This window comes from Rana temporaria, chromosome 13 (genome assembly GCF_905171775.1).
Source record: "Rana temporaria chromosome 13, aRanTem1.1, whole genome shotgun sequence".
Taxonomy (NCBI): domain Eukaryota; kingdom Metazoa; phylum Chordata; class Amphibia; order Anura; family Ranidae; genus Rana; species Rana temporaria.
In genome coordinates this window covers 47,687,938-47,709,431 of record NC_053501.1, presented here as the reverse complement: position 1 = coordinate 47,709,431, position 21,494 = coordinate 47,687,938, and the positions used below count along the sequence as shown (strand labels likewise).

At 41.7% G+C, this 21,494-nt stretch overlaps 1 protein-coding gene across 2 annotated transcripts in view; it reads left to right on the top strand.

Annotated features, from left to right (window-relative positions):
- Positions 1-21,494, top strand: part of LOC120921199 (deubiquitinase DESI2-like) — a 115,153-nt gene that overhangs the window by 87,080 nt on the left and 6,579 nt on the right. For both annotated transcript variants that reach the window (XM_040333920.1, XM_040333919.1), the window contains exons 3-4: positions 7,963-8,056; positions 17,399-17,540. In XM_040333920.1, coding sequence (XP_040189854.1) covers positions 7,963-8,056; positions 17,399-17,540 — 236 coding nt within the window. The remainder of the gene's footprint in view (positions 1-7,962; positions 8,057-17,398; positions 17,541-21,494) is intronic.

The window sequence follows — 21,494 nt, the reverse complement described above, 5'->3', positions numbered from 1 at the left end:
TCAGCAGTAAAAGTAGGGTAAAAAGTAAAAGTTGAGCCACAATGTTACTGCTCCCCAGACCACCCATCTAAAGAAGGGCATGTCGCATTTGACGTACAGTTCCAAAACGCAACACGCTCAACTGTATATAGCCACACTGCATCTGCCCTGCAACCGTGTGCAATGCACACGGTTGCAGAATGGTAATTCAATCTTTTCAGGGTTGAAACCACTGGTGAGGAACAACATGATCCTATCATTTACAATTTAGGCTGCAGCAATACATTGCCCTCTAATAAAGGCCTCATGAGCCTCTCATAAAACAGAAGCTTCTGATAGAAAGAATTCCTCCAGTGCCTGGGAAAGAGTGGCTGTAATTTCCTCATTGTGAAGTTAAGAGTCATTCAAGCGCCAATGGCAGGTTCTGGGTTTGGCTAGAGCCAGTTCAAAATCCAGGACAAGAGAGGAATAGATCAACCCGGTACGCAGGTCAATGTCTGAAGACACTATAACCTTAGAAGCGGGGTAGAGACAAAAAAGTAGTCTAATCTAGAATAAACACAGTGAGCAGGGGGAAAAAATAGAGTACTGTTTATGAGTGTGATGTTTCACATGCCAAGAGTCAAATAACCTACAGTATGTTCTCTCATCCATTGGCGGAATGGCACTGATATCCAATCTCTGGTGGGGGACATGAGTAAGTTAAAGCCCTTCCCCACCCCATAACTGTATAGGGATGAGAGGATTGCAGCAGAGGTGAAATTATTTGGTTAAGGAAACCAAGTTGACCTGCATTTGGGGTATATATGGAAATAATTGTAAGGGGCGTACCCCATATAGACAGTTAAGGAGAATGAATCGGCCATATGGATCTAACTTAGGGGATTGGACCTAAATGGGGCAGGCCCGTTAAATTAACACTGCCACTCCAGCTTTCCCAGTGGGATCTGAAGCAATGTGTATAGGAGGGAAGTATTTGCATGGAAATTTAAAGGAACTACCCTTACAAAATTGGGTTTCCTGTATTAAAATGATATCACTGTCGAAATTCTTTAAGGCCAGCCACCTCCTCCTGACAGAATGTAAAACCTTAACATTATAAGATAGGATTCGTAAAGACATCGGATAGCAAGATAAACCATTTACAAATATCTCTCATTATTTTGATTATTTGTTATTTTCTGTTGAAATACTCAGTTTCTTCTCCTTTTTTATGTTTGTATCCAGTTGTATACAGCTGACCCCACATGATTTGATTGGGGTATGTAGGTAATGTAGTTATTTTCATTGTGAAATCATGCGACTAGTTCAAGGGGGTGGGGGTGGAGGTCAGCTTGTTATGGTTAAGTATAGCCAAAGCTTTTTTGATCATACTTCTTTTCTGTGTCACAGGACTTACTTTTGCACTACTGTGACCCAGAGTCAGCTTATAGCGAGCAATCGCCTGCTGTCAGCTGACATCACAGAGCCGCTCCAGGATCTGGAAGGATCCCAACTATATTATCAGGATCCGCCCAGCTGCATGACTGACAACTGGCTCCACCTTTCAGCGCATGGCTGAGAACCAAAGTCAGCTGCACCCGCCCCCCTCCCCTTCATAGATCTCTATTGAGAACAGAATGTGTTAACTAACAGTCACTTCTCTCTGCTCAGAAAAAGCCAAGAGCTGAGCGTTCAGCAGACTTAGGCCTCATACACACAATAGGTTAACCAGGGGACAACGGTCTAAAGGACCATTTTCATCGGTCCAAACCGATCGTGTGTAGGCCCCATAGGTTATTTAACCTTAGGTTAAAAAAATGGCAACTTGCTTTAAAATTTAACCGATGGATTACTAACCGATAGGTCAAAACCGATCGTTAGTACGCTCAACCATCGGTTAAAAATCCATGCATGCTCAGAATCAAGTCAACGCATGCTTGAAAGCATTGAACTTCATTTTTTTTAGCACATCGTTGTGTTTTACGTCACCGTGTTCTGACACGATCGTTTTTTTAACTGATGGTGTGTACGCACGACGGACCATCAGTCAGCTTCATAGGTTAAACTAGGTCAACGGTCCTTTAGACCGTTGTCCTCTGGTTAACCTATCAAGTGTACGAGGCCTTAGAACTGATATGGGACAGCAGCTGCAACATTTGTTTTTTCATTCCTATACTTCTCTTTAAATTAAAATTGTTTAAAATATTTGACAGATACGCGTTAAGGACAACAACATCATTTGGATTTTAGTATCACTTTCCAGTTATGCTTCTCCTTTTTTTTAAAGATCTGAGGAAAAGAAAGACACACATTTTGTTTTTGAGATGTGGGTGGTTTATCTTGAATACTGTGATATTTTTATATTTTCAATTTATGAAAATAACAGGTTCATTGGAAGAAATGTCTTTGAATAAGTATCAAGATACCCTGCCAACTTGAGTCTGGCATCTGTTTTGGCATAGATTTTTTTTAAGTGATATACATTTCAAAAGCATGTTATTTCCAGCAAAATGTCACTACTAATGTAACAGTTCGTTTGGCAAATAAAACAATATGTATGTTTTCCTAAAGTATAAAACAGACAGCTTGCCATTTTGTTAAATATAGATTCATTTATATAGTTAGCTAGTGCCATTTGTGAGAACAGGGTTCTGCTGAAGCTTTTATTTGACATGTTTATAAAGCTAAAGGGTAGAAATGTCATCAGCGCACCAAGGATTCTTCAAAAGGATCCAAAGCTTTATTTACAAGGTCACACAGTACACAAACAGCCATATTGTTTTGCCGTATGTGTACTGTGTGACCATGTAAATAAAGCTTTGGATCCTTCTGAGGAATCCTTGGTGTGCGGATGAAATTTCTACCCTTTGGATTTCCTACGGTTTCCAGCCAATGGTCATTACAGCACCCAGCTTTACTACAGCTATTTTCAGGAACATGTGGATGGGAATATTACGTTTGGACATGTTCATAAAGCTGTTTGCTTTGTACAGTAAATCGCCTCCTGCGCACGAGTGTGGTAGTCAGACTCCAATACTTTCTCCACATCCACATCGAGGTGTGTCCTCTTCCTCAGAGCCAAATAATTTAGACCCTTATGGCTTGACATTGTATATTTAACTAAGGATAGCATGATAATCCTTTGCTATTCCCACTGCTATGATGGGCTTGGTACCACCCAAGTCATGTAGCTTTGATTATTACTATCACATGACCCAACAACAAAACAAAACCTCCCAAGTGATACATAGCAATATCTATGAATCACTGCAAGTGCAAGACCTAAAGAAAGGTTTTATATGTTTCATTTATGAGTTTATAAGTGTTTTTTTTGGTATACAGTTTATATATCTATATTTATCTCAATATCAATATATCATTATTATTTGTGAGTTTTTGTTTTGTTTTATTGTTTAGTCTGCCTCGTGTCATATGATAATAATGTGTCAGCCCAGTTTCCCTGTGGGCAGCCTGTTGGGTTTTTCCCTGGAAGAGGCAGATATGAAAAGCAAACCAAATGGTCAGTCACAGTATCCCTTTTACAGAACCATAGCACCTTGGCTTAGACCAGTAGTTTCCTGACAATGGTCCGGATTCACATACATCGGCGCATATTTATGCCGCCGTAGCGTATCTAATATACGCTACGCCGATGCAGCGCAGAGAGGCAAGCACAGAATTCACAAATCACTTGCCTCCCAAACTGCGCTGGGTTTCCTCGGCGTAAGCCGGCGTAGGTGGAAGTGGGCGTGAGCCATGCTAATGAGGCGTGACCCCATGCAAATGCTGGGCCGAGTGCCAGACAAGTACTTAAAACAAACGGCGCATGCACCATCCCGTGGACGTATCCCAGTGCGCATGCGCAAAATCACGTCGAAACAACTGGCTAGGATACCTCGAATCACTGCCTACGGTGTGAATGTAACCTACGCCCAGCCCTATTCACGTACTATGTAAACGATGTAAAATATGATGGCTTGTGTTCCCTGGTCCATACCTTTGCATGGGTTGCGCCTCATAGATGGGGAATAACTTTACGATGGACGTACGACTTACGCAAACCGCGTATATTATGCGCCGGGCGCAAGTACGTTTGTGAATCGCCGTATCTCCCTCATTTACATATTTGAATAGAATGAGAGCGCCAAATGCGTCCAGCGTAAATATGCGCCCACTCTACGCCGGCGTAGGCAAGTTACGCCGGTGGACTGAAACCTGTTTTAAGGCGTATCTTAGTTCTGTGGGCACAGATACGACAGCGCATATTTACACTGAAGCGGCGTTTTCTTTCATTCACAAGCAATTCAGACAAGGGGACTAAGTCTTCTATGCCCTCTACCTTCACAGTGGGTAAGCATCTCTGGCCATCCCAAACTACCAATGTCAAAGAAACATTCCTCTTGTGCATGAGGTTTGGCCCCCACATGTTAAGCGTAAGTTTGTGTACTATTGGCTAGTGCATATGTTAGACAAATAAGTTAGCAAATTGGTAGCCTCGGGCTAAAAAAAAAGAGTTTCAGACACCCCCCCCCAACAAAGGATTTCACCTCCAAACTGTGCCTTTATCCTTACCAGCTATCAAATTTATGTCTAACCATCAAGAGACTCTTTTACCAGGGGGTGGTATGTCCACTTCCAACTACAGGAAGATTCCATGATTTTTACACAAACCTCCTCACGATGACCAAGAGGGGTGGAGTATGACCTGTCTTAAAGCATTAGATTTTTTGTCAAAATTTACAAGTTCACAATGGAGTTGACCTGTTTGGTAATAGCATTCCAGCATCAGGGGATTGTCTGGCAGCCACAGATATCAAGGAAGCATGCCTTCATGTACACATTTACCAGGAGCACCAGAGGTTTTGGTATTTTGCAGTAGAGAAGAAGCTTTATTAGTTTGCAACCTTGCCAAGATGTTGTTGCCAGAGATAACCATAGTGGGGTACCTGGACGATCTTCTATTCTGTGTGGATTCTTACTCAGACCTGGAGTCCAACCCTTCTATCATCTTTAGGACTTTGGAGAAATTCAGGTGGAATTTAAATTTCAAGAAAACTTTGCTTATTCTGTCTCCTGCAATATCTTGTGCTGGTATTGAATACCAACCAGGCCAAGTTGTTACTTCTGTCAGACAAAAATGAGTTGGGAGTACTAGGTCTCCAGTCCACTCCTGGAGCCCGGAGGAGTCCCTGCTTCCCACCAATGTAGTAGAACTTCTTCTTCAAGTGATGGGGTCCAATTTGCTGGATTTATCTAATAGAGGAAAGTTGCAGTCACACAATGCCACAGAGGTGGTCCATATAATTTATTGGGGGAACCACAAGCAGCACTGGAAAAGTCTCACATCTTGGGTTGGACAAAGAATCAGGTAGTTCAGCATGTAGAGCCTCCGAAATGGTAAAGTTGTCTTGCCTACAAGGTTGACCTGTGTACAAGACTTTCTTTTCTGGGTAAGGTGGTATCAGCTTTTCACATGAATAAAAACATTGCACTTTTGTTTCTTTGTCCTATACCGGTCCATCCAAAGGAATTTGCCTTAAATTCTTTGGATGCAGTCTGGACGACTGAAGTGTATTTTGAAAATCATGTTTGGAAATCCTAGGACATAATTTTGGTTACAGTGCAACCTACAGTGCCTTGAAAAAGTATTCGCACCCCTTAAAATTTTCCACATATTGTCATGTTACAACCAAAAACGTAAATGTATTTTATTGGGATTTTATGTGATAGACCAACACAAAGTGGCACATAATTGTGAAGTGGAAGGGAAATGATAAATGGTTTAACATTTTTTTACAAATAAATATGTGAAAAGTGTGATGTGCATTTGTATTCAGCCCCCTTTACTCCAACACCCCTATCTAAAATCTAGTGGAACCAATTGCCTTCAGAAGTCACCTAATTTGTAAATTAGGTTTCTCCTGTGTGTAATTTAATTACAATATAAATACAGCTGTTCTGTGAAGCCCTCAGAGGTTTGTTAGAGAGCCTTAGTGAACAAACAGTATCACAAAGGCCCGGGGGAACACACCAGACAGGTCAGGGATAATGTTGTGGAGAAGTTTAAAGTAGGGTTAGGTTATAAATATATTTCTCAAGCTTTGAACATCTCACAGAGCACTGTTCAATCCGTCATCCGAAAATGGAGTATGGCACAACTGCAAACCTACCAAGACAGGGTCGACCACCTAACCTGACAGGCCGGGCAAGGAGAGCATTCATCAGAGAAGCAGCCAAGAGGCCCATGGTAACTCTGGAGGAATTGAAGAGATCCACAGCTCACAGGACAACTATTAGTCGTGTACTCCACAAATTAGTTTTTTTTGGAAGAGTGGCAAGACAAAAACCATTGATGAAAAAAAGCCATAAGAAGTCCCATTTGCAGTTTGTCAGAAGCTATGTGGGGGACACTGCAAATTTGTGGAAGAAGGTGCTCTGGTCAGATGAGACCAAAATGTAACTTTTTGGCTTAAAAACAAAACGCTATGTGTTGGGGAAAACAGACACTGCACATCACCCTGAACACACCATCCCCACCGTGAAACATGGTGGTGACAGCATCATGTTGTGGGGATGCTTTTCTTCAGCAGGGACAGGGAAGCTGGCCAGAGTTGATGGGAAGATGAATGAAGCCAAACACAGGGCAATCTTAGAAGAAAACCTTTTAGAGTCTGCAAAAGACTTGAGACTGGGGCGGAGGTTCACCTTCCAGCAGGAAAACGACCCTAAACATACAGCCAGACCTACAATGGAATGGTTCAGATCAAAGCATATTCATGTGTTTAGAATGGCCCAGTCAAAGTCCAGACCTAAATCCAATTGAGAATCTGTGGCAAGACTTGAAAATTGGTGTTCACAGACACTCTCCATCCAATCTGGCAGAGCTTGAGCTATTGTGCAAAGAAGAATTGGCAAGAATGCTACTCTCTAGGTGGGGAAAGCTGGTAAAGAAATCCCAAAAAGACTTGCAGCTGTAATTGCAACGAAAGGTGGTCCCACAAAGTATTAACACAGGAGGGCTGAATACAAATGCATGCCACACTTTTCAAATATTTATTTGTAAAAAATGTTGAAAACCATTTATCATTTTTCTTTCACTTCACAATTATGTGCCATTTTGTGTTGGTCTATCACATAAAATCCCAATATAATACATTTAAGTTTTTGGTTTGTAATTTCTAAGGTATGTAAGTAGCCACTTGGTTGTCAGTTCTTATATTTACTACGTTTTAGAAGGTCGATGTAGAAACATTACCTTTTGCCTGTTTTGGGAGTAAACGTTTGCAGACACAGTTTGACTGACCTGTATAATTTACTTTTAAGGCCCTGTACACCCGCTCGAACATGTCCGATGAAAATGCTCCACGGACCGTTTTCATCAGACATGTCTGCTAGGAGATTTTGGTCTGATGGTTGTACACACCATCAAACCAAAATCCCCGCGGACAGACAGCGCGGTGACGTGGCGGTGACGTTGACGCCGCCACGTCCGCAAACCAGGAAGTAAAATGCTTCCACGCATGCGTCGAATCCATTCGGCTCATGCGGGAAATTTCGGTCCGTTGGTTACGCGTACTAACCAGCGGACATGTCGGACGGACGGGTTTCCAGCAGATAAGTTTTAAGCATGCTTTAAAACTTTTGTCTGCTGGAAACCTGTCTGCTAGGCTGTACACACGGTCGGATCTGTCCGCTGAAACTGGTCTGCGGACCAGTTTCAGCAGACATGTTCGATCGTGTGTACAGGGCCTAAGACAATTGGTCTGGGTTTACATTTTATTTTTGCCTGCAATATATTACATTTTACTTCTTGGGTTTAAATATGCTTTAGGCAGTCACATCTACTTGGATTTCAAAGAAGTTGAATAAAGTTATTTCAAAGAAACAGTGACTTAGTACATTCTATGTCAATATATATTCACACCTCTTTTTAAATACCCCTTTATTGTTCAGTGGTTATTGGTTAACATTTTTTAAGTATCTGTAATTGTTTATTTACAGAATTTGCCTATGGAGGACATCCCTACCCGTTCAGTGGCATTTTCGAAATTACACCCGGCAGCGCAGTGGAACTTGGAGAAACATTTAAATTCAAGTAATTGTAATTTACACCATTTATGCACTTAATGCACTTGATACAAAGCATGTCATATAACCATGTGCCTAATTAGCATTGTGGTAATGCTAAGCCAGTAATCTTGATGAAATTTGTGAAGCTCAACCAGTGTATGGAAACTCCACATCTTTTTTTATTTAGAGGCCAGAAAGTCCATGAAAGATATTGTAGATGCTGAAAAATGATCATCAACATAAGCATTTTAGTTTCATGTTTAGTACTAGAGAATATTTACACGTGTAGCACTGTCCCTGTAGGGCTTGCTGTGTGTTGACTTAAAAGTCCTCTATCTGGTTACCTGAAGCTGGTTACTAAGGGGTTTCCACTTTAGTTGCTAGGGGTTTCCAGTTGTCCCACTCTTACTCCCGCTTGCTCTCCACTCAATGACCAGTCCAAGGAATTTGGGTTTTTGTATTTTATTTTGGAACTTGGATGGAAGAAGGGATTAGTTTGATATTCTATCTGGAACTATTCACAGAGGATGAGGACAACTCTTGCTTGGTCTCACTGTATTATTTATGGAAGCAGTAACACTGCTTTAACCATACTGTCACATGTATGGAGAAATTAATTCTTGCTCTCACTAGCAGCAGACTTGATGCACTACATTATCTTCAGGATACTCTCTAGCATCCCCTTTACTGACACCCTTCCACTGACTCGTCTAGCTGAAGGGGTGGCCCTCACTTGACAGGCCCCCAGAGACACAGATCTGTACTCACAGTAGGCAGAATCAAATCCCAACTGTATGGTCCCCTGCTTAGCAGAAATAGGGAGAAAATATCTAAGATCATTATCATGGACCATATATGTCCATGTACACTAGCCCTAAGCCAGATAAGCTCTATTGCTGACAACTGTTTCAGATTCAGATACTTACACTTTTATTGACAATAAAAAAAAATTGACTTTCAATATTTTTTATTGAAAACTTAAAAGATCAGACAAAGAAACTGTACGCCTAACAAAAGCCAGGACTCTGGTACAGACTCTGCAAATACAATGAATAATGGGAATAATGGGCATCTCTCCATTGTGAGAAATAGAATGAACATTGAACATCTTAGTAGTTTCAAACAATGTCGGGCGGCGCAACTGAGACCCTACTGGTTTGGATTTATTGAGGATTACGTCCAGAGCTAGATTAAAATCACCACCACACACCACCAAGCCCTCAAAATGTAGAGATAGGGTGAGAAACATGCTAGAGAAAAAGGCAACCTGAACTGTATTATAGGGCATAATAGAAGAGAAGAGTATACAACAGGGGTCCTTTTAGCAAAAGGTAGCCACCATCAGGGTCTTTCATTTCTTGAGTCAGGGTAAAGGGAAGATTCTTGGAAAAGAGAATAGCCACTCCCTTTGTTTTGTTTTCTGCATTTGCAGTAAACAAATTAGGAAAGTGTTTATGAAGAAAAGATGGCTTAAAAGAAGCAGTAAAATGGGTCTCCTGCAAAAAGACAATGTCTGCCTGTTGAGAGTGATAATATTGAAAGGCATTACACCGTTTCATCTGGGAATTAAGGCCCATGGGAAAGTAGTCTCAAAATTGGGGGTATAGGAAAGGCCATGGTGTACTAAAGAATGGAGGCGTGGGGCTGCTAGGCTGCTGCTTACCTCCCTCTGAATGAAAGGGAGCCACCCATCCAAAGCATATAGTTTGGGTTCCCAAAATGTAGAAGGTAGATAGGTCATCTTTCCCGGCTTCCAAAGATGAAAAAAAGGGGGAGAAATAGAACAAAAGTTATAAAAATACACAATTAAAGAGACAAACCTACTCACATAGAGCGGTACATCAACATCTATGAATTTTTTTTTTTTTATTGAATTCATAAATGGATTAAATAGTGATCTTTCTCTGCCTGTAGTTCAGCTTTAATCAACAGTTATTTTACAGGGCATGCATTGTATTAAAATAGTTTGTGCTAGAAGACGTTAGTACAGCTGCTTTTAGTATTCAATGATAAATACCAAAAGGTGAATTGTAATTACTGGAACATTTATTGCTACTGAGTAATGTTCTGCCCGTGTATCAGCTGTGCTATTCTATAAATATGAGAGGCCAGTCCTGTTCAGCTTTCTGGTTTTTAAAAGAGACAATTGCACAAGGCCTTGATGCCAAGACTTAAAGCAAACCTGTAAGGGCACGTACACACGGTCGGTCAAAACTGATGGAAACGGACTGAAGGACCGTTTCATCGGTCCAAACCGATGTGTGGGCCCCATCGGTCAGTTATCCTTCGGTCAAAAATTTTAGAACTTGCTTTAAAATTGAACCGATGGATGCCTAACCGATAGGTCAAAACCGACGGTTAGTATGCAAAAGCATTGGTTAAAAACCTGTGCATCCTCAGAATCAAGTCGACGCATGCTTGGAAGCATTGAATTTCATTTTTCTCAGCAGGTCGTTGTGTTTTACGTCACCGCATTGGACTCGATCGTTTTTTAACTGATGGTGTGTAGGCACATCAGACCATCAGTCAGCTTCATCGGTTAACCGATGACAACGGTCCTTCGGACCGTTGTCATCGGATGGACTGATCATGTGTACGCGGCCTCATTGTAAACATTTGCTGTAGGCCGATTGATATTGATTAGGATTTCATTGTGATTCCGTAGTGTCATAATTAAAGGTCCAGTCCATTTTGATATATCAGTTTTTGGCAAATGCTGGAGAGCTTGACAGATTTGTATATATTTCTGTGAGATCACTGGGCTTGGATGCCTGGGTGGCCTTGTAAAAGGACCGCCCTATTGTTATACTTACTTTTTTTTATAATGTGGTCAATGCAACATGAGGAGCTGAACCCCCCACCCCCCCAAAATGGGCAAGATCATTAAAAACAATACAAAAACTGAGCTTCAAGGGAAATCTTTCTGTTGGAGTATCCAAGACAAAAAAATCACTGTAAAAAATCACTGAAGCACTGATGCTCTTGTAAGTAAAGGGTCTACTCAGGGTAGGAAAACATAATTGGGAGTACATTTTCAGAAAAGACTGACATAGAAGTCTACACACTAAAACAGACGCAGTACCGAATAAGAAGACATTTTCTTCAGCACATGTATGCATTGCGCCATTCAAATCCATGCAATTTACATACGACGAGCTCCAGGAAACACTTGGTGTGTCAGGATCTGCTTCCTTTTGGCAATTGGTACGCCTCTTTTTTTAGCAACTCAATCTGATATATATTTTTAACTGATATCCAGCTCTCCCCAAACTTTATTTCAACAGAACTGTCATAGAAGTATGCATATAGTCTATAAAAGATATGGGCTTAAAGTAAACCTTTCCTAAACCTGGCAAACCAAACATGATAAAAAAAAAAAAAAAAAAACATCATTAGAATTTACTTGAAATACACCTAATAAAATGCTGTGCACATCCAGAGACATTGGTGCTGAAGTTATATGCAAATCTTCACTATTAAGTAAGCTTGGAGAGGAGGGATGGAGCCAATCTCAATATTAACAGAATCCTAATTTTTGGATAAAGTCAGTTGCAGGTAAAAAAAAAAATATTAACAACGATTCCTAGTATATGTCTTACTTCCATTGCTGTAATTGCAACCTGTATATCCTAACAGGTGTCACTTTTCAAATTAGGCAAATCATGATTTCTTTTCAATTTGCATAAATATATACTGCTCAAAAAAATTAAAGGAACACTTTGAAAACATATCAGATTTCAACGGGCAAAAATGTCATGCTGGATATCTATACTGATATGGACTGGGTAATGTTAACACATGAAAGGTTGGCACATCATTTGATGGAAATTAAAATTATCCACCTACAGAGGGCTGAATTCAAAGACACCCCGAAAATCAAAGTGAAAAAATTATGCAGCAAGCTAGTCCATTTTGCTGAAATTTCATTCAACTCAAAATGGTCCTCAGTAGTTTGTATGGCCCTCAAGTGCTTGTATGCATGCCTGACAACATCAGGACATGCTCCTAATGAGATGACGGATGGTGTCCTGGGGTATTTCCTCCCAGATCTGGACCAGAGCATCACTGAGCTCCTGAACAGATTGAGGTGCAACCTGGCGGCACCAGATGGACCGAAACATAATATCCCAGAGGTGTTCTTTTGGATTTAGGTCAGGTGGGCGTGGGGGCCATTCAATGGTATCAATTTCTTCATCCTCCAGGAACTTGCTGCATGCTCTCGTCACATGAGGACGGGGATTGTGGTGCACCAGGAGGAACCCAAGACCCACTGCACCAGCGTAGGGTCTGACAATGGGTCCAAGGATTTCATCCTGATACCTAATGGCAGTCAGGGTGCCATTGTGTAGCCTGTAGATGTCTGTGCGTCCCTCCATGGATATGCCTCCCCAGACCATCACCACCAAACCGGTCATGCTGAACGATGTTACAGGCTTCCCTTACTGAGAATGCCAGTCGGTTTGTTGACTCGATACTTATGCCCCATGTACTTTCCCTACCTTCATACACCCGTGATACCCTGGACCTTCTCAAACAGATTGAGGATATGGTCGTGCCTCGAGATGCCCTCCTCGTGACACTGGATGTTGAGGCGCTATACTCTAGCATCCCTCACGAGTTGGGCATCTCGACAACACGTACCTTCCTCCGTGAGAAACACCATTATCAATGGAACTTCATTGAGTTCGTGATCGAGCTCTTACGGTTCATATTGATGCGCAACCATTTTGTTTTCAAAGAATCCCACTTCCTCCAGGTGCAGGGCGTAGCCATGGGCACCTGTTGTGCCCCTGGCTACGCCAATCTGTACCTGGGGGGGTGGGAACGAGAAATTTTCTCGGATGAGAAGTTGTCGATGTATACTGGCCATGTCATCAATTGGCTAAGATACATCGACGACATTTTCATTATATGGTCAGGTTCTAGTAACCTACTTCACCAATTCATAGATGTTCTTAATGTGAACCATCGAAATTTTAAATTCACTTTCACTAGTTCTACAGATCAGGTCACGTTTCTGGACCTGACTATATCCAAAGACTCTGAAGGTAAAATAAGATCTTCCCTTTACAGGAAAGAAACCTCCGGTAACACACTGTTGCACGCAACCAGTGCACACCCAACCAATCTACTCAAAAGTTTACCTTACGCCCAGTACCTCCGCTTACGTAGAAACTGCACCATGACCAAAGATTTTATACTACAGGCCAATCTGCTTAAGCAACGGTTGACAGCCAGGGGTTACAGTAAGTCTTAACTACGTAAAGCCTTTAATAAGGCCGCACCACAATCCCGCACTAGTCTACTATTTAAACAAAAACCTACTCCGGGGTCTCAACCGGTTAGGTTTATCACACAATACTCCGGTCATCATAATGAGGTACGAAACATTCTGACCAAACATTGGTCACTCCTTACTAATGACTCGATACTCAGTAACTACATCGGACAAAGACCAGACATCACATATAAAAGATCACGTTCTTTGAGAGATAAACTAACTTCAAGTCACTACAGCACCAACTCCAGCCAACCTCGGCTTGGCAACGGTATTATGAGATGTGGCAGATGTACCTTCTGCCCCTGGGTTTCAGAAGGTAAAACTTTTCCTCTACCCAATGGTGAAACCTTCATCCCTAACTTCTATGCGGATTGTAACACACAAGGCATTGTCTACCTTATGACATGTAGATGTCAAGCGTTCTATGTGGGGAAGACAATTAGACATCTCAAACATAGAATCCGGGATCATATATACTATTCTTCCCAAGGGAAAATGATAACATCAGTCAGCCGTCACCTTGACTTGTATCATAAGTTCAATACTTCAGTGGTCTCCTTTATAGTCCTGGTCATTGTCCCACAAGATTGTCGCGGAGGCGACTGGGACAAACAGGTACTTCAAAAGGAGGCATACTGGATTGAACGCCTGAATGCTCTCCAACCTCCAGGTATTAATGAATCACAATCATATAAGTCCTTTTTATAGTTACTCTGTGGCATTTGCCACTATCTGTCATTTTCTTTTCTTTTTATTGGTATCAAATTATACAAATTTCCCCCCCCCCTTTTTTCCCCCGTTTTTAACCTTTTAGTTCCTTCCCCTTTCCATTCTTCTTTCATGCCCTTTTTCCCTTCCAACTCTAGAGTTAGTATGGGGGTTTTTGCCCCCCCTTCTATTTGCTAGTCAATACCTTTACATATATTTTTTGGTTTTGATAATAATCATGTTACGCTATTAATATATTTTGCTGTTCTAAAAATATATGTTCCTTACTTCTCTATTATTATTGTATTTCCTTACTTCCATTTTTGCCGTTTTTTCGTTATTAGAGATTTATTACCCAAACTTTTATTTTACATTTATTTGTTATAGTAAAAATTGTTTCCTTTTATGTACATAATGGTTGATCACTGGGAACAGTTGCTGCATTAGCTGTTGGACCAGACCTGGAGACCCCCAACTCTTTCCCATTATCCACGGTAACCTCTGTGCTGCCCTATTTGATCCCCTTTCCACACAATGTGGCCGCGTGAGATAAAGCCTATTCCATCCGGGCTGTATCTCTTAGTGCCCACTAGATGGCGACCTTCGCTATCGTTACGTGGTACACTGTTTTCCGATACCGCGCGCGCTCTTGACACGCCGCGCGCGTACTCTGGAATCAACCGCGGCCAGTCTCGATGACGTCACTCGGCAGCGCCGAGTTGATTGCTCATTCGATACGGGACTCGGGGACTATTTATAGGCCGTTCGGCCCTACGTCCTACTAACCTAGCCTCCCGGGAGGCTTAGGTACTATCCGGGCACGTCCAGAGTCCTTGTCCCAGGTAAACTTACTATTTATTTGCATCTCTTAGCTGTTTAACCTGACAGACCTTCTCTAACTTCACTCTGATTTTATATTATATTGTCTTAGCAGTTGGATTACCCTGGTATCCCTGGTCCTCTCCCAAATTGGGATTATATACTATTAACACTTTGATGTTACCTCCACAACTACTTGATCTCTCTCTGGGAATATTTTCTTATAACTCTCAATATTCACTGAGATTCAATCAGCTGGTTTACAAATGTGGTAAGCCATCTATTTCTAATAATCATTCACAATATTCTTAAATGCCTTATTCTGGGTATTGGCTCATTTATATATTTTTTATATATATATCTTTTGCAGTTATTTTTTGGACCTACCAGACCATCCTTCTGAGGCCATCTAATTGGTCACTCTTTGCTGGCCCCTTCTATTAGCTACCTTATAGCCTACGATACTAATTACCTAGCTCTGGATCCACAGTACAAAAGAGTATATATATATATTCTTTGGTACTCTTCTATAACTTGCAGGTAAGCCTCTATATGAATATCCCCTGGCTATATCTATCTATATATATTTTTCTATCGTTCCCTTTGTCTCCATTGTAGTGGGACTTTCGGGTTCTTGGGTGACCAGTCTTTCTGTGGTTTAATGGGCTCCATATTTCCATCTATGGCACACTTTGGTGATCTCTTGTGTTCGGGTCCCTCTATACCTGCACCAATGTTTCCCAGTGATCTCAACTACTCAACTAAAATTCACACATTCGTTTATATACCAATGCTTGTCAAATTATACAATTTATTTATGTCCTCTTCTCCATTATTATAGCACATTGATCTAAACAGGTCCCTTGAAGAAGCGCATTTCTGTTAAGCGCGAAACATGTCGGACCACTACCAGTCCAGCGTCAGCATCTAAGATCTTCAGTGGATTACTTTGCAGGCTCTCTCTAGGAGATAAATTACACACTAATGGTTCAAAGCGGGTGTTCGCACCACATGTTTTGATTTTGATTATCATTCTTTATTTTCTATGTCTCTTTAAGTTTAAAGTTATTATATTATAACCCGATGTAAACCTTCTATGCTCTAGCCTCTATAATCCCTGTCATACGCTGTGCTGTTCTATGATCTGTCGCATATCTCTTGGAGAATGTATATATTTTTTAATTTCTCTAAAAAATATATTTTTGTAATAAATAATATTTTTATATAAATTCCTTTTTTGGTGTTGACCTGTATCTTTACCAACATACAATGCCTGTAAAGTCCATGACTAGCCCATAGTCTACTTTCGTTTTACAAAATCTGTTTAGGACGTGGCATACGTATTACTATTGTGCATCCACATGCGCACTACATGTGAGGATGCTTTTCTCTTTTTGACAGGCTGCATAAAGTTCTCTGCAGCTTCTCCAGACCCTTTCATGTCTGTCACATATCCTAAGGGTGAACCTGCTCTCATCTGTGAAAAGCATGGAGCACCAGTGGCGGACCTGCCAATTCTGATGTTCAATGGAAGATGCCAATCGAGCTCCACAGTGTCCAGCAGTGAGCACAGAGAACACTAGAGGACGTTGGGCCCTCAGGCCACCTCCATGAAGTCTGTTTCTGATTGTTTGGTCAGAGACATTCACACCAGTGGCCTGCTGGAGGCCATTTTGTAGGGCTCTGGCAGTGCTCATCCTGTTCCTCCTTGCACAAAGGAGCAGATACCGGTCCTGCTGATGGGTCAAGGACCTTCTACGGCTCTGTCCAGCTCTCCTAGAGTAACTGCCTGTCTCCTGGAATCTCCTCCATGCTCTTGAGACTGTGCTGGGAGACACGGCAAACCTTCTGGCAATGACACGTATTGATGTGCTATCCTGGAGGAGTTGGACTGCATGTGCAACCTTTATAGGGTCCAAATATCACCTCGTGCCACCAGTAGTGACACTGATCCTAGCCAAATGCAAAACTAGTAAAAAACAGTCAGAAAAGATGAGTAGGAAAAAAAATGTCAGACACCTCCACCTGAAAAAACATTCCTGTTTTGAAGGTTGTCTCATTGTTGCCCATCTAGTGCACCTGTTGTTAATTTCAATTAACAGCAAAGCAGCTGAAACTGATTAACAACCCCCTCTGTATACACCCCTCCCCCTCTGCTACTTAACTGACCAGATCAATATACCAGGAGTTCTGATTTTAAAAGTGTTCCTTTAATTTTTTTCAGCAGTGTATAATTGCAGACAGGTCCAGTTCGCAGAGCATCATACAATTTATTAATCACAAATGTAAAGTCTTCTGAATTGCATGATTCTCAGGTGGAAATATTTAGACAACATTAAAGTTGTAATTTGCCAATCCTTCTGATGAAATAATATGCTGAAATGTCACTGCTAAACTTTAAGAAACATTAAATGTCTAAACTTTATAACAATTCTTTCCATAGAACCTTTAATTAGACACTTCTACCTAATCTAGCTGACATATGTGTGCTGCAGAGTTCTGGTTTTAATGGTGGTCACAGGGTCTCCTTGTCATTTCTGTCATTTGTGTCTTCTACAGGGAAGCCATTGCCCTTGGTACAACAGACTTCACAGAGGAAGACATTGATAACATCATGGAGGAGCTAGGGAAGGAGTATAAGGGCAACGCCTACCATTTAATGCACAAAAACTGCAATCACTTCTCTGCAGCTCTGGCTGAGGTCTGTGACACCGTGATCCCACCTGCCTCGTACCACGCTGATTTGCATTCATGCCCCTTATGTGCTGTTATACAGCAGCCATGTCCCTGTTTGCTCTCTCGTTTTACACAGCAGCCATGTCCCTGCTTGCTCTCTCATTTTAATAAATCTGGAGGAGTATGATTACATTATAGCATCTCAAATAAAAAGACAGCTGCTGATGTAAAAAAAAGATAGAAGGGAAGGGAAAGACTTGAACACAGCAAGCGCCAATTTTCTGAATATTCACATTGACTTCTTGCTGATGTTGGTCAAGAAAATATGGAACAATTAAACAAAGAAATGATTACCTACTTCATAAAACACATGTTTATTTGCTTTTAGTTTCTAAACCAACTGTAAATGGAAATCTAAATAGGGTTTGTTTTGTTTTAATTTATAGCAAACTAAAGAACCACTATTGGAAAAAAATTGTATTCCAGTAACCGCATGTGATTAATACTGGTAATAGTAGAATTTCGTATATCAAAGGTTTTCTTGCATCCTATGCAGTTATATATATATATTATCGACAATTATATACCGTATTTATCGGGGTATAGCGCGCTCCCGCGTATAGCGCGCACCCCTAAAGTTGCCCGAATTCCTGTGGAAAAAAGATGTTTTGTACTTACAGTTTTGGTGTCTTGCGCGGCGTCCATCGGCAGCCTCGTCGGGTCCGGCGTCCGTCTGCGGCTTCGGGTGTCCTCTTCGTCGGGTCCGGCGTCCTTCTGCGGCGTCCTCGCGTCCTCCCCGCTCGTTTCCCGCGCCGAGTTTGAATACTGCGCCGACATATACCGAGCGCAGTACACTCGTGTATCGTCGGGCAGGCTCGGCAGCTCTCGCGCTGACGTCCTGTACGCTCAGGACGTCAGTGCGAGAGGTGCCGAGACTGCCCGAAGATACACAAGTGTTCAAGTTCAAGTTCAAGTTCAAGTTCAAACTCGTGGCGGGAAAGCGGGTATCGGCGTATACCGCGCACCCACGATTTTGCCCTGATTTTCAGGGCAAAATAGTGCGCAGTATACGCCGATAAATACGGTATACTGTATACAACATATAGATCAAGCTGTTCAAGGTAAGTGACAGAAAGGGGTTAATTTATTAGAACTGAAGAGTGCAAAATCTGGTGCAGCTACAGCGCCTTAAAAAAGTATTCATACCCCTTGAAATTTTCCACATTTTGTCATGTTACAACCAAAAAACGTAAATGTATTTTAATGGTATTTTATGTGACACAAAGTGGCACATAATTGTGAAGTGAAAGAAAAATTATGAATGGTTTCCAAAATTTTTATAAATAAATATGTGAAAAGTGTGGGGTGCATTTTGTATTCAGCCCCCCGAGTCAATACTTTGTAGAACCACCTTTCTCTGCAATTACAGCTGCAAGTCTTTTTGGGGATGTCTCTACCAGTTTTTCACATCTAGAGAGTTAACAAAACTATTGCTATTTGCTATTGTTAGCAAAATAGCTCAAGCTCTGTCAGATTGGGTGGAGAGCGTTTGTGAACAGCAATTTTCATGTCTTGTCACAGATTGTCAATTGGATTTAGGTCTGGACTTTGATTGGGCCATTCTTAGGCCCCGTACACACGACCGAGGAACTCGACGTGCCAAACACATCGAGTTCCTCGTCGAGTTCAGTGTGGAAGCCGCCGAGGAACTCGGCGGGGCGACTTTTGCCATTGAACAACGAGGAAATAGAGAACATGTTCTCTATTTCCTCGCCGAGGTCCTCGTCGGCTTCCTCGGCCGAAAGTGTACACACGGCCGGGTTTCTCGGCAGAATTCAGCTCTGAACTGAGTTTCTAGCTGAATTCTGCCGAGAAACTCGGTCGTGTGTACGGGGCCTCACACATGAATATGCTTTGATCTAAACCATTTTATTGTAGCTCTGGCTGTATGTTTAGGGTCGGTGTCCTACTGGAAGGTGAACCTCTACCCCAGTCTCAGGTCTTTAAATGGATGTCTGATATGAATATGAATACCAAGTCTGGTATGAATACTTTTTCAAGGCACTGTATGCATGGTAGCCAATCAGCTTCTAACTTCATCTTGTTCAATTAAGCTTTGAAAAAAAAACCTGGAAGTGGAAACCTGAATTAGTTTTTATGCAGAGCTGCATCAGATTTTACACTTTCCAGTTTTAGTAAATCAACCCCATAGAGACCACTGAACAAACTATAAAGATAAAAACAAACAAACAAAACATGCACCAATGGAAGGAGTCGCATATTTTGTTAGAGTGAAGATGGATCATTGGAGTCAGTACCCTAAGGACCCTTTCACATGTGCGGACCGTATGTCCGCATTTTCATCCATCCGTTTGCGGATAAAAACGGGACATACATTGGTCCCTATGTGATTGCGGGTGTCACCCGTAATCACCCGCCTCCGCCTCCGCAAAGATCCGATTTTGCGGACGGAAGAAAACCCTATTTTTTCTTCTGTCTGCGGATCGGATGAACACGGACACACGGTCCGTGTTCATCCGATCCCCCATAGGGGAGGGCGGAGAAAAGACAGGGTGCTCCATGCATAGTGTGCGGGGACCGCCCTGTCAGCCGCCTGTCAGCTTACGGACACACGGAGGCGGATCATTACTGATCCGCCCCGCGTGAAAGGGCCCTAAGGGTATGTTTTAACTATGTATATACCAATAGAAGGAGTGCCAGACCAAATGATGAGGGTCCAAATTAATTAATCAGTTTACACTAAAAAATATCATAGCGTGTTTTCTTGGCCAAAAGAAATTTCCCATTCATCAGGGGTTTAGTCAATGTGAAAGAGACCCTGCAAAAATACGAAGGAAACTTGGATAGCTGCACTCCAAAAATGTTCTTTTAATTAAAATCGATCACAAAATAAACATGCCACAGCAAAAAAATTGGAACAAAAGCTAACGTTTCGCACTGTAGCTTCAGTGCTTAATCATAGCTGGTACGTAAAAGAGACCCTGAAACACGTGAAAGGTTTTTGAGTATAAACCAATAAATTAATTTTAAATCTTGTATCATTTGGTCTAACACTCCTTCCATTGGTGCATATTTATTTCTGGTAACCTGCTGGGTCCCCGAGAAGGGTAGCCCTGTCTCTTGTGAGCAGCCTAACCTAACCTAACCTAGTCCCAGTGCCTCTTGGATGCTTTTTTGGGAAAAACTATCAGGAACTGTCAGGAATGAATATTGTATATAATATCATTACATGAATGAATTGCATACAATTTCAGAAAAATATATTTTTATTGATATATTTATATTGTCCAAAGTATTGGGGCGCCTGCCTTTACACGCATATGAACTTTTTTTTTTTTTAAATCAAAGATGTTTACTGAGAAAAAACACAACAAAAACAAAAAAACAATACAGAAAAGAAAATCACAGCAAATTCACAGCTCAGTACAACAGTCTCCTTCACAAATCTGTGTCTTATGCTACTATTCCAGAGGCACTAGTCCCACAGGAGAACCCACATCCCCCCCCCCCATCACATACAAACAATGAGCCCAATGAATCCAAATCCCCTTCTTCTTTGCATTCCAGCAGAACGCCCCTCATCTACGCATATGAACTTTAATGGCATCCCAGTATTAGTTTGTAGGGTTCAATATTGAGTTGGCCCAACCTTTGTAGCTACAACAGCTTCAACTCTTCTGGGAAGGCTATCCACGAGGTTTAGAAGTTTGTCTATGGGAATGTTTGACCATTGTTCCAAAAGTGCATTTGTGATGTCAGACACTGATGTTGGATAAGAAGGCCTGGCTCGCAGTCTCCGCTCTAATTCATCCCAAAGGTTGAGAATGAATTATACTGCGAGCCAGGCCTTCTTGTCCTACATCAGTGCCTGACCTCACAAATGGAAGAAAGGTCACACATTTCCATAGACACACTCCTAAACCTTGTGGACAGCCTTCCAAGAAGTGTTGAAGCTGTT